Genomic DNA, 13,769 nt, shown 5'->3' on the forward strand with positions numbered 1-13,769 from the left:
AAAATGGTGTGCTTGCATCACATGACAAAATGGTACATACAAATGGAAAAAAAAGTGTCAGCTACAAAGCAAGTATACTCTACTTAGAGAAAAAAATAATGATACCCGTCATTAATGAAATTGTTTTAAACACTTCTGAACAGATGGGCTGGTTACGTCAGAAAAAGAGAAACAGTACCACAAACGCATGCTAAAGTAACAAAGAAGGGGGGAAAAGTGCAAATATATACCTGTTGGTGTGAAGGTAAAAGACGGGACTGAAAAATCAAAACAAAATACAAACTGGTTATTAAGCTGAAGAGAGAAAGGGAAACATACCACATTAGTATAAATCTAGCAGACAGCTGAACATAAAACAAATGTAAATATCTAACCCAGTAGTTCATTCACATTAATATAGAAATAAAATTAAATTTGCGATTCAGAAAGAAGCTTGTCTCCACAGATACCATTCTGAAAAGAAGTTTGATACTTCACTGTGCTCCTGAGGGGAACAACTAGTTTAACCTTTCAGTATTCCTCAATTTGGTATCTTACGGTTTTCTGAAAATCCTAGTACAAACAAAAACCCTACACTGTTAATCATTTTAGAACGCAAAATGACAAATTCCTTAACAAAGCTTTATCAAGGTCCTGTTGAATCTTATCTGCAGCTCACTAAGTAAATGTTCATTATGCTGAACTAACAGGCACACTTCTAAGTATTCAGTAAGAAAATAATTATCATATAAAGGAACAAAGACAACTGCTATTTTACTGTATATGATTTAAGAAGGGTACCAACTCTCACTGTAAAAAAAGGCACTAAAACTTACTGCAGCAACTCATTTTTGTTTTCAGAGAAGAGACTGCTAAACAGATATGATCTTCCTTAAGTAATCATAAAAAAAGAGGTAAAAAATATCACTAGATGTAACACCTTTCTACCTTTCAATCCATGGCTTTACAAAGGAAAGGTTAACAAAGGAACAATGACATTGCTTGACAGTCTTCATTTTTGTAGCCACCATAAATCCACTTTGGATCAATAAAGTCTGTAATCCAAATACAGAGTGCTAGCTAGCATCTGCTCTTCCTATTAGCACATGCTCCCCCTCCTGTCGAGAAGACAGTATAGTTTTTCTACCACTGATGGGCAGAAAAAGGTTAATATTGTCCCTTTTGCTCTACTGAAAGCAAAAAGAAATTTAAGAGAAACAATAAAATATTCACTAAAAGAAACCCTTAGATGGATTGGCAAACCTGTCACAGAAATAAAATATTCTGACTAAGAAAACAACCATTACTGCAATTTTTGCAATAGTTCCAAGGTTTTGGGGTGGGGGCTCTAGAGTGTCTTGTTACAATTTAGAAAATGCTGTAGTTTCCCCCCACTCTTTCCAAGCCAATTTATTTTCCAGGAATATGACAAAAAGCAAAAATGCTCTGAGCATTTTGCCCATTTCAAGCTTCATTTATAGTACAGCTCTTTATTGTGGGAATTCCATTGTGTTTTCTTTGAGCTAGGCCTTTTCACACAGTCAAATTTAATTTAGCTACATTAAAAAATATAGAACCATAGTAACAAGCTTTCATTAAAATAGAAGGTGCACTTAAACCAAAGCTATTCAAAAGAGAATCAAGTGTCTCAAAATTAATTTGCAGTCACAAGGACATGAAAAAAAAAGTTAAAATACTGACTCATTACTCGCCTGTGAGCTAAGTACTAATACTAGTTTAGTTTTTAAAGAATTGAGGAACAAAAGAAGAGAGGTTCACCTAAATGAACTCTTTACAGCTATCACACAAAGGAACAACTTAATTCTCAGAGCTTCTATTAATAAACTCTTCTGAGTGTTTAAGAGTACTATTACAATGTGTGTGTGGGAGCAGTGAAGTATTTCAACAGATGTCAGGCCTGAAGCTAAACATAAAAATAAATAAATAAATGCAAGGACTGAAGAAAGTTTGCACTTGAAGTGATGACTTTATGCACTGCAGAGTGGCAAACTACTTCGCAATTTGTATTTCATTAAGAATAGCTTCCCTTCCTCCTCCCCCCCCTTGAGGAATACTTGATAATGGAGATGCATACCCTACTTTTCTGTATGTTTTTATAAAAATCCCTACCAAATTACACAAAAGATATTTTTTTACAGATATTGAAAAACACAGCTGTTTTGAACAATGGCCAATGTCATTAAAGTAACCATCTTTAAGAACAAATTGTATGCCTTTTGCTTAATCATAGGTACTGCTTGAAAGCATATTGATGTTAGTTTGATAGAACTGTAGAAAGGCAGTATGGCAGCATGCTATTAGTAAAACAAAACAAAGCAGGCCGATGCAGCAGTATGTCGAGATTTGTCTTATCTAAGAAATCCTAGAAGAATGAAATTGAATGCGGTATTTGTCCCTGATCTCTGTGGTTATAGCTTCACTAAGAGTCTAGAGCTATAGAGCTAGGGTCTACCTACAGCTTTAATACTTTAATAGCACGGAAGACAACTGAACCCTGCAGTACTCCAAAACAATTTCTAGGTTTCCATTCACTCAGTTACTATTTTTAACACTGCCCCTTTTTCACGCCAACACACTACTACTGTTTAAAAACATTTGTGGTATATTTGCCACAAATACATGTATATCTGTCTCACCCATCGTACATTCAGTCTAGAAGTGACTAAAGAATGCAGTTTCATCATGACACCTTTCAACATGTTATAAGGTGCACCTTTTAAGCTTAGGTCTATCTCTTGACTGTCAAATATCAAAACAAAATCTCTCTTTAAAAGCAGGATCTTCCATTTTCTGATTCATTCCAGAATTTATGGTTTTCACTCCATGAGTGCCTACAAGGTATTACTTTGAGATGTAATGAAACGCAACTTATTGAAGTCAGCTTTAACGTCAGGACTTAAAGACTTAAACCTTAATGATTATTGTATCAGGAGAAATCACATTTTTATTCTAGAAGATCTTCCAAGTAGAGATTCTAGTTTTGGTTGTCAGGGAGTATAGTGTAAAGCACTGCTTGTCCACTGACAATCTGATATAAAAGGTATCGATAACACAAAAATGAAGAGTGCTTTAAAGCTAGTCCCACTGCTGTCATTGTAACTGAATGCAGATGCAAGATTTTATAGTCCCAGAATTCAGTCCCAGAGAAGGGCCTCACAACAGCATTTATGAAAGGATTTTGTAAAGTATTATTGACGGTTGTGCTTTCACAAACAGCTCCTTCACCACATTACCCAGGAATATGAAGAAATTCAAGAACACGCACCCAAAGCATCACTGTAACTGACACCACTGTTAGTATTCTCAGCAGTAAGCAAAAGACTGAATGAGAGGGACAATGAACAATCATCCAGTTGCTTCCTTTCCAGATGGTATATGTGCCAGGCAGTAAGAACACATTGGAAGCTCCCAGACTTAAATTCGTCTTGGACATTCCTCAGTTGTATGAGTATCTTTATGAAAAGCCAATCTAGGTGCTATACACTCATACTTTAAAGCCAGGTTAACACATTATGTAAATACTAGAGCTTTCTACACCAGCTGCTGATCCAAACTTTCTGAAAATATTGAAACAATTTGATAATTTCTGCATCAAATCTTATAAGAGCAAGAAACTGATGATACAGTAAATAGCCAGTAAAGAGGTATTCAACAGCTAGGGGACTGAAACAGAATATGGCACCTTTTCTGATACCAGCATAAGTACTAGTGAGTCCACTTCGTTTCTTCCTGTGGCGATATAACCAGATGCTGAAGACCATGAGGATAATCCAACAGGCTGCACCAATTCCAGCAATAAAGGCAGGCTGTTTTACTACATCAGAAATCTGCTGGGCTAAACTGACTTGATCTTCTGAAGACACAGGGTTTCCATGAGAATCTGGGGAAAAAAAAAAAAGACATCCCAAATCTCCAGTTAATCTGAATGAAAAACTGTAGAAGGCAGCATGAAAAGAATCAACAGAACTGTAGTCCTGTTCTTCAAGGCAATATGTTTAAGATTGCTTTTGAAAATCTCTTTTTATAGGACTAGGTAGAAATAGTTCAATTTTCTTATAAAACAGGTATCTCCAAATCTACTGGGCTTCGTTTGTAGTGACTGCTAAAATCAGACCACTAGATTATTTTATTTTTAATTTTAGCAAAGCAACATCAATTTGGAAAAATCATTCAGAAAGCCAGCAAAAACCAGAAAGTAGACAAAACCTCATATATGAAACATGCTTAATGTGTTCTTAGGGCTCTGTGAATGTGCAGAACTCAGGTACACATATGTACACTCTCATAACTGAAAATCATAGATCAATTACAAATTCAAAGTTCATTCACGTGAGGTTGATGTTGAGTGATACATTTTAATTTAGCAGTTCCTGACAGACGACTTAAATATCATAATACAGTCTAACATACTCTTTGCAGTCTCCCATTTTGACCTCAGTTTAAAAAAGACTATTTAATAGTACATAAAGAAGTAAAAGTATAAAATAACCAAATTCTGCCCACTTGACATGGATGACAAAGCTCAAGAATGACTAAAAAGGAGTTCTAAATTGGTAAAAAAAAATAGTCAAACAGTCTCATTATTATTGGACATGTAGCCCTCCTAAAATACTGTTTATCCTTAAAAATACCAAATCAAACTGAAGAACAGGTATTTTTCTACACATTTTAAACTTTTTTTTTTCTCCTACAGAGAAAGCACCAACAATAATCAGTCTTTTGTTCTCTTTCTGTACTGTACTTTTGCAAGAACCTTCTAGGAACAGTAATAAAAATATTCAGTTACTGAACAATGCCTTCTAACTAAAATGAAGCAACTCAAAGACAAAATACTGTCTTCCTGATTTTTTACCACTACAGTGAGTGGTTACTGGAAATTTCATTACTGCACAGGGTGAGGGCAAGAATTTGAAACCTTTACTCAGAGCAGATATTGCTTTACACATTCCACAGCATAGTCTTTGAAATACCCATTTTTATTCATGTGTAAATCCAAGTTTATTTATTTATTTATTTTTAATACTATGGGTAGTGACAACATATTCTGAAAGAGATCAGTGTTTTAAGGTGAAAGGTGCCGTTATCAATACTATTAATATAAACTATGAATGAAATTAAGACGCAGTCACATAAAAAACAACACCTTTTCCTAAAGGACTAACCAGTGAATAGATTAGTTTACTTTGGTAGATCTTGTATCTTGCTGAATTAAACCTAAACAAAATATAAGAAACAGCAATACAAAAAGGGTACAAAATAACAGTAAACCATACAAAAAACAAACCTCCTCTGGAAAATGATACCTTTACGAATGGGAAATGGTTAAATTAATAACAACTTTTTTTCAGTGAAGAATTCCAGATTTCAGTTTTTCTGACATACTTATTTGGCCACGGAATCACTGCTGCCTTTGACTGTTAACTTATTGGAAAATTTATTTCATATTTCAGGTCCCTGTATCTTCTGTGATCCTAAATGCACTGCCTAGCCTGAAAGTTCAGCAAGCAGACTCATTCTTTTGTACTAATACACTCTTTGTGTCTGCTGGGTTTATAGATTTCATGCCTATTTGCGCAAGGTTAAGATGGGTTGCTTCAGATTTTATGGAGACAGCCAAGTGAAGTTCCACACAAGTGGCCAGATGGGCTTAAATGTATAAAGTATACTGTGACTAATGAATTAAAACTGTCACTTTGCTTCTCATCTTTTGTGTCTTTGCAGCTGAGGCCATATTAAGATATGAAATCTTGCATCATCAGTCTGTTTTCAAAATGAGTAACTCTACTGTTTCTATATTTTTAAACAGATATACTACCTCACATTTCTTAATGGAATAGAAAAAAGATTTCCAGACTGTGAAAATCTATTCAGGACTATGGTCCTGAATTCAGAAGATTGATGAATGCTTTTCTCTAATCCTTTAAAATATATATATATATTAAATAAAAAATAATAAAATAAAAAATGCAAATTTAAAAGCCAAATGAGAATGTTTTTAAAACATGTCAATAATACAACCATAAAGGACAGTATTTTTATACACATCAAATACCAAATAATCTCTTTGAACACCTATTGTTCTAATTTTTAATTAAGATTCAACTCATGGTATTATTTTGTTAGCCAGTGCAAGCATTAAAACAGCATAACAATGTATTTGCTTTTAAGAGGCTTACGCTACACTGTATATAGGTGGATTGTTAAGTGAATTAACTGGTATGTATTTACATCTATGGTGACAAGAAAAATGAATATGTGTACATGTATATTCATATATACAGAATGATAAAAAAGAACTTGTAAGGGCTTCAAAAAGGTCACATTTAACCCATGTCTTTCTCATGTTCTAAAGATAGAAAGCAAGCTAGATATATAGCAAGAGGAGCAAATCTATTTAATGCCTTATTACTGAAGAATTCCATATACAATATGTAGGAAGCCTTTCTTTGAGAAGGGCATCTTCACTCTTCGTAATAGCCCCATGAGATCAGTCAGGAAAAAAGCTCTTGAACGAAAAAAGTACTGTTTCTTCATCCCAGGAAACTTCTGGAAACTTTGCCTGAGATATAAACGGTTCTTAATCAACATTCCTGTTCCTGCTTGCACTCCTCAGGGAAACATGCCAAAATAATAAGTGAACATAAACATTGTAAGGCAAAGTGCATCTTACTGCCAGAGCAGCAGCCGCAGCTTACAATGTACTTGAAAATGCCTCAGAGTTGTTGGAGCAGGCTCATCCCACAACTCCTTGAAACCAGCATATTATTACACTGACTCATCCCCTTGTCTTCTACCCTGAGATAAGAACCTTCTTTTTTATCACAGAGCATATTGCTATGGCTATTGCTCACCAACTAACTGCCTGATCTGACTGTCCTGAAGCTCCACATTTTAAACTTCAATGAAATCTTGTTACAACTTCATGTGGGGAAGAAGTGGGACCTCTAACTCTCTATGGAACACTTTAATGTAAATAATATAAAAATCAATGTTTAAAGTGTTAAATGTTACACAAATGATTAATATAGAATTAAGATTTGAACGCCAAAGTTTTAGAAAGGCAGGAAATTCCAGGTTTACAGGTGTGCAATCAACTTCATCTTTGCCCTGTATGTATACAACCAGTATGGTACTTTCCAATACATCTGTCTCATTTAGTATACAGAATGTACAATCAGGAAATAGGAAGATATATATAGTTTTTTGTGGACATTGATAATTTTGGCAACTAAAAACAAGCAAAACACCTGGAATCTGTAACACAATGTCTGATGTTTCCTCAAATACATGTGCATGTTGCAATATGAAAAACAAGGTTAAGAATACACTGCTTTGTAGTTATGCACATTTCCAAACCTGGGAAAAACAAACAAACAAATAAACAAACAAACATTTTTGCAGTTTGATCTTAAAGCATAAAGCTTGTGAGGAGATAGCATCAAGCTGGTTTGGAAGTGCATACTTGAGGAAAAAAAAATGTCCCTTTTGTTATCAAGTTGTTTGCAGGCCACAGGACAAAAATATCAACAAAACCCACCGTACAACTATCACACTAGAAGCATTTGAAAGGCTGACAGAATAATATCCCTAAAGGCATCTTAGCTGCTTCACAAATCACATCTCCTAAACAAAACAATTAGAAAAATGATTCAACGAGACTTTCCTCTATTTTGTACACTTGAGACATCCACTAGTTGAAAAATGCACTCAACAATTATAATTGTACAGTCATTTCAATAAAAAAAATGCATAGCATGTATTCATACAAATTATGTATTTATGAGTCACATTAACTGGTGTTGTGGGGCCTTTCATAGGTGGTACCCCGAACAAAATATGTTGCAGTATGTTCCAATTTCATGACTTATTTGCCAACAAGGATGTATTATACAGCAGAGCTACCACAGGTAGTATCATGTCACTAGACAAATCTTAGGCAAGAGACTGGCAAAAACCATTTTCATTTGATAATTCTCACCTTTCTGTACAGTGCATTTTTATAATTGATGTCCTGAAGTCACATGCTGTGACAATAAACATGTTTTATCATATTTCTTACAGATTTTTTTTTCTCCACAGCACAGTATTATACATACAAGGATTTATAGTGAGCTGTAGATAGCTCTTATGAAGTATGTATTTTTTCCTTAGCAGCAAAGCTCTTGTAGTCTTTTGTTATGTAAAATATCAACTTCTCAAACGAAGAAAAAAAATGGTTTTCTAGGCCTTGGAAATCTACACAAAGCTTTACAAGGCCCATCAAAAAATATATAAATAAATAAATTAAAACACCGATGTGGGGTGTTTCAGGAAGATGCATGATTTTTCAGCTGATCTCATGATTTTAAGCACTGAAACATAATTCTGAATAACAAGCAAGTATATTGTTGGCTTGTCCCAAGTGGCACTGAAGTCTAGGGTACCACAGCTCAGTGAGCTGCTTCATGTCAGCTGAGACATGGAAAATGAAAGAGCTTTCAGCTTACAATTTGTACCTGTCTTTGTAACAGGTTAAGTGCGTGCACAAGGTCAGTTATCACAGCTCAGCTGATGCATGGTACTATGATGGCACGCCTCAGCTCTCTGAGAATCCAATTTCTCCTGTTCTCCCCTCTTGTTCTGGAAGGCAGCCCCTGAAAGGTGAAGCTTCCTCCTGTCACACATTTGGCTGAAACCCTGCCCAGATATATTGCTCACAGTCAGGAACCTGGTAGCATCCTGCACAGCACACAGTCTTAAAAATGAGTTCGCTGCACAAGAGAGTAGACTATACTGGAGGAAAAAAAAAGTGTTAAATCTCTTCTTTGGGCATTCTAGAGCCAGCCACAATCTAGTCTCATGTTTTTGTAAGAAAAAAAAAAACTGATTTCGATGGAAAATTCTTCAAAAAAAAGTAAGTCAACATCTAAATCACATAGTATATCACCAGTATATCACCTCTGACATAATTCCAGAAAAAAAAAATAAAAGTAGCTATTATACTATTTCAGATATCAAGAATAATATTCCTGAAGGAATAGTTGGGATCAACAAAAGAAAGATAGAAACTTGGGAGTTGTAAGAGGCAAACACACAGTTCCTTGAGCGTGTAGGTACAGGGAGTCAGGACTCTTTCAATCCTTCTAAAAGTAGCATCCTTAGTCCCTTTTCCACCCCCTGCCTGGCCTCCCTTCTCTCTCGCTGTAACCATGTTATTTATTGCTGATGAAAGGTGCCAGCTGATGACATCAACAACTTAATTTTCTTTCTTCAAAAGAGCTACCAGCATACTCCAGTGTCTGCTCCGCCCCGCTGCTGGGAGCACATCCAACAGCTAAGAATGTGAGTCTTTGCGGGGGCTGTAAGAGAACTTATATTCCCTTTCCACAAGGTAGAGCTAGGTAAACTGGAGTCATTCATACTTCTCAAGGATTTTAGCTTGATTTGTGCTCATGAAGAGTACTCCTCTTAAGTTTCAGGAGTAATTTTCAGTTGCCTGCAGGATGGCAGCACTGTCTAGGTATTCCTTTGTGCTGCATTTAGTGGCATGGATCCCCCCCCAAGTCTCCTCTCTCCAGGTTTTTGTTATCCAATTGTAACAACCAAACTATGGGATTTTTACTGTAGTACCTGTAGATTTGGCCACACCACTTAATTAAAAGCAAGCAATAAAAAATACAAAATCAAACCCTGACCACATGGAAATATATGACTCTTACCAGGTTAAAGGCACACTTCTACATTTGACCACCCTCCAAAGTGTGTGATTGCTTCATGCCTTCTAACAGTATCAGTAAGGCCAGCAAGTCGGAAGCAGGCAAAAATCTTATCCTGACAAGAGACTGATTTGTTTCTTTTTCCACTTATCAAAACCCCAAAGTGATTAAGTTATGTTATAAATTACACCTTCATTTAGCATTTACATATCGTCTGAGAAAAGGAAAAAAAATGTGATTATGAAGTCTTTGCCTTTCAACCTCTATGCTACCCTGTTATTTTACACTTTTTAATTTAAATTTTTCAAAACCCAAGCCATTCAAAAAACTTGAATTTGAGTGGAAAGCTATAGGGAGCTGCAATAGGGAGCTGGTTTTAGGAAAGCACAATCTGGTATATAACTATGATTTTTTTTCAAATATTAATTGAATATCACTTAGACCATATGCAATTTAGCCATAAATTCTCCATGTACTTGGAAATTATATGCTTGTGTAAGTGAAATAAGTTAAAGATAACCTTCCTTTTAATAGTCAAGGAAATGTAGACGTAATTTTCTGGAGAATACATTACTTATTATACGTTACTTCACTCTTGTTTTCACACACAATAATTATAGTATTTTAAATACAAAAAGTCAAATAATAAGGAATATCTACTCATGATACAAAGATAAAAAGGGATACAAATTCCAAACCAACATGTTGAGTTTGCCTGTTTGTTATATATAAATTACATACTGTACTGATAAAGTAGTCTGAGACAGACATATTGGTAAAGCATTGTATGACTGTACCTAAGGCTACTATAAATATTCTTCAGCTAACTGAAAGCAAAGATGCATTTCTCCTAGACACATCCAGAAGCAATGATGAAGATCTGCATTTATGACAGAGGAATGTTTGGTGTAAATAAAGTTAGGAGGTCAAAATAATTTTAAGTCACCTGTATACCTCTTGTTCCTCTTCTGGGGTTATTTACTAGCTTTCACACATAGCTGACATTTATCGGGCCTAATGGTAGCATGCTTTTGGTTTTTCTCAGCAATAAAGAAAGATAAAATCTGATCAAGACAAACCAACTAACTCTCTAACCTAATGTGAGCCAACAGCAGTGATTCATACTCCTCTAAATGTTTTATTGCACCATTCCAAAGTGTGAAATTTCACTTTGAAAAAATTAACAACCAAAAAACATTGCTAAATTAGGAGACTGAAACATTTACATTGTTATAATCCTATCTTCAGAATGCAATTCTAGGACAAGTTTAAAGCCAGAAATGCCAAATCCTGTTCCACAAATCAGGTAACACTATCTATTCCACTTGTCCTGAAAGTATTTCTGGTGCCATCAAAGACAAAAGCAAGCAAACAAAAATCATCAAAAACAATAGATAGAATTACCAGCAGGCTTACCTAATTGGATAAACTGGGGATCACTTTTCACTCCAGGTCCTGCACCAGTACTTGCTGCCACTTCCACGCTGTATCGAATACCAGGAACGAGGGATGGGATGACTACAGAAAAGGTGGAACCATCTACCGTTTTGTTTATATGGTATCGACTTTCATTGCCAAGACACCAAACCTGCAGGGAAGTAAGTATATTGTATGTATAAATGTTTAAAATTCAATGGTGTAGGATAATTAGAAGGAAGGTTGACATATTTCCTTCTGCTGGATAAAAATTTAGAATTTATCAATATTCTAAAATCTGTAGTCATGGATCACCATCCTTGGCACTCTGAATACTGGAAAGACATTTCTTGTTCCAAAGAACAGATCCAACTACTAATATTATTTGATGGGTTTATCCTAATTCATTAAAACTATGACAACAGTGCTAATAAAACTAAAAGTGTTAGTAACATGGAACAAGTAAGAGAAGCCCCTTAACAAAAAAAAAAATCATTCATATGAACAACAAATTTACTGCATTCAGTTAAACAAACTTGCAATTCTCTTGTTCAGGAATCCTTCGTCGAGAACGGCTTTCTTTACTCAAGTGCAAGGGCAAGTCTTTCAACATGACATCACAGGAGAACTGATATCGTGCTGGAATCAAAAAGTTACCTTTTTTTTTTTTTTAAATGGTAGTGAGAAGCAAAGGTTGAGTCATATTCTATTGAGAAACAACAGTATGATGTCAGATTTTGTTTGTGGTTATAATTAGGGCACAGGTCTAAAGACTTCAATTCACCATTTTACAAATGCATTATATCTAGTCATATTAAATGACTGGGAGGAACAATGTGATATTTTTATCTCCTTGGGCCTGCTCTATTTGTGTGTCAAATGTTTTATAAGAGTATGGCTGAGAAGTGACCTACTATTAAAAGTGAAGTAGCAGATGATCTAGATCTGTTAAAAAATGATGAAGGTATGTTGTTTTCTTTGTTGTTAATTTTCCACAGATGTACTACAATGAATATTTATCCAGAAATTTAAATTAGTTAAATTCAGTACCTTATTTGTAAAGAAGCAAACTTTCCTGGGAACGTCAGCATTTTTGAACCTGTGCTGATTGTGCACAGGATGGAAGACTGTGCTTCTGACATATGGAGCTCCTAAAAGATTTACTACCCAGATAGCCGTTCTTAATCCCTTGTAGAGTTCTGCTGCTGTAGAGATTGCCAGGTGAGTGAGCTAGAGTTTCCCTTACAGAACAATTGCTAGGACACTTTCCATGGAGTCCTTTTTCCCGGATACCGTAAACTTTATTTCATCTTCAGGACACTCTAAGACCCTTCTTCATTCTCTGGATGCCAAGGACTAAAACAAGGCTAGTGGGACACTGAGGATCTGAAATATATTTTAAGCTCCTTTGAAATAGAATCCCAATGCAGCACATATAGAACTGCTTCTGTAAAGCGGGTCAGAGAATACAAAAAGAACAGAAAAGGCTCTCCTTTTTATATTCTGGTATTAAATACAGACTGTTTCAGTATGTATAATTATTAGTAACACTGCTCTTAAATTCTGAAGGTCTATGAAAATGTTATTATTTAAATAAGAATTTGACAAAGCGAGGAACAAAAGATCTAAATCTGCATTTTGACAAGTCATTTTCACAGGAATTGTTACTGCTACCTTGTACAATAGTGCATATGTGAACAACAAAAAAACAATTTATTATATACTTGCAACTATGCACTACTTATCTGTAAAAATGCTTAGTTCTTAGGAGCTCAATTAAATACAGAGATCCACAAATTGAGAATGGTAAATTAAACATCAGGTTGTTCAGTGCTTGCCAGTACTATATTTGAATGCATACCTAAACAGGTAAGTGAGAACTAATTTTTAGAATGTTATGAAGAGGGGATTCATACTCTAACAGACATATCAGTGAAGAAAAATTAGTATAGCAAGAGAATTCTAACTTCATGCTAGGAATGACCTCTGCTATGGTTTAAATTTCTGTTTTTATGTGTGAGCTACTGGCACTTCTCCAATGAAGGTGGTATCCTCCTTCCTATTTGTCTTATCCTTTAATTACATAGGTATATTCTTGCCTTAGAAACTCCACCCCCCAACATGCATACTTTTTTTCTGGGGGAAAAACGTGAGACAGAAAAACAACAAGAAAAATAAATGTACAAGACTTCCTTTTTTTTTTTTTTTTAAATCAGTTAATTGTAGATCATTGTTTTTGCATTTTTAGAGAAAAATATTAAACATATGCTGCTCAAATAGCAACTACATAAATTTTCATTGTGTATGTTTTCTGTCTATGGTGAAAAAAAAAAACCCACAAAGGAAAATAATGCAATGCACACAATAAATGTAGGAGAAATGTGCCAGTGTGCCATCTACTGCTACACAAGCACTACAAGATGGCTTGCTCTGATACATGATAGCTTGTTACCTCTGAATGCTAGGAGGTATGTAAGGTATTACATCTACTTGGAAATATGAATTTCCTGACCTTTACTGTTTTGTCCTTACAACCTTAAAATTCCTCTAATGCAGTTTCTCAATGGAAATAAATCCACCTCTTCAGGTCAAGGTCTATCTTTAAATAAAATAACTTTGCAAGTATTTTTTTTTTCAATTACATTATATATTAAGCCA

At 35.0% G+C, this 13,769-nt stretch overlaps 1 protein-coding gene across 1 annotated transcript in view; it reads right to left on the reverse strand.

Moving 5' to 3' along the window:
* Window positions 1-13,769, reverse strand: part of ROBO1 (roundabout guidance receptor 1) — a gene marked incomplete at both ends in the record, with an annotated part of 540,132 nt that overhangs the window by 40,059 nt on the left and 486,304 nt on the right. The window contains 3 exons of the mRNA XM_084291939.1: window positions 231-257; window positions 3,683-3,880; window positions 11,112-11,283. Coding sequence (XP_084148065.1) covers window positions 231-257; window positions 3,683-3,880; window positions 11,112-11,283 — 397 coding nt within the window. The remainder of the gene's footprint in view (window positions 1-230; window positions 258-3,682; window positions 3,881-11,111; window positions 11,284-13,769) is intronic.

The sequence above is a fragment of the Netta rufina genome, assembly GCF_964035555.1.
Source record: "Netta rufina genome assembly, chromosome: 1".
Taxonomy (NCBI): Eukaryota; Metazoa; Chordata; class Aves; order Anseriformes; family Anatidae; genus Netta; species Netta rufina.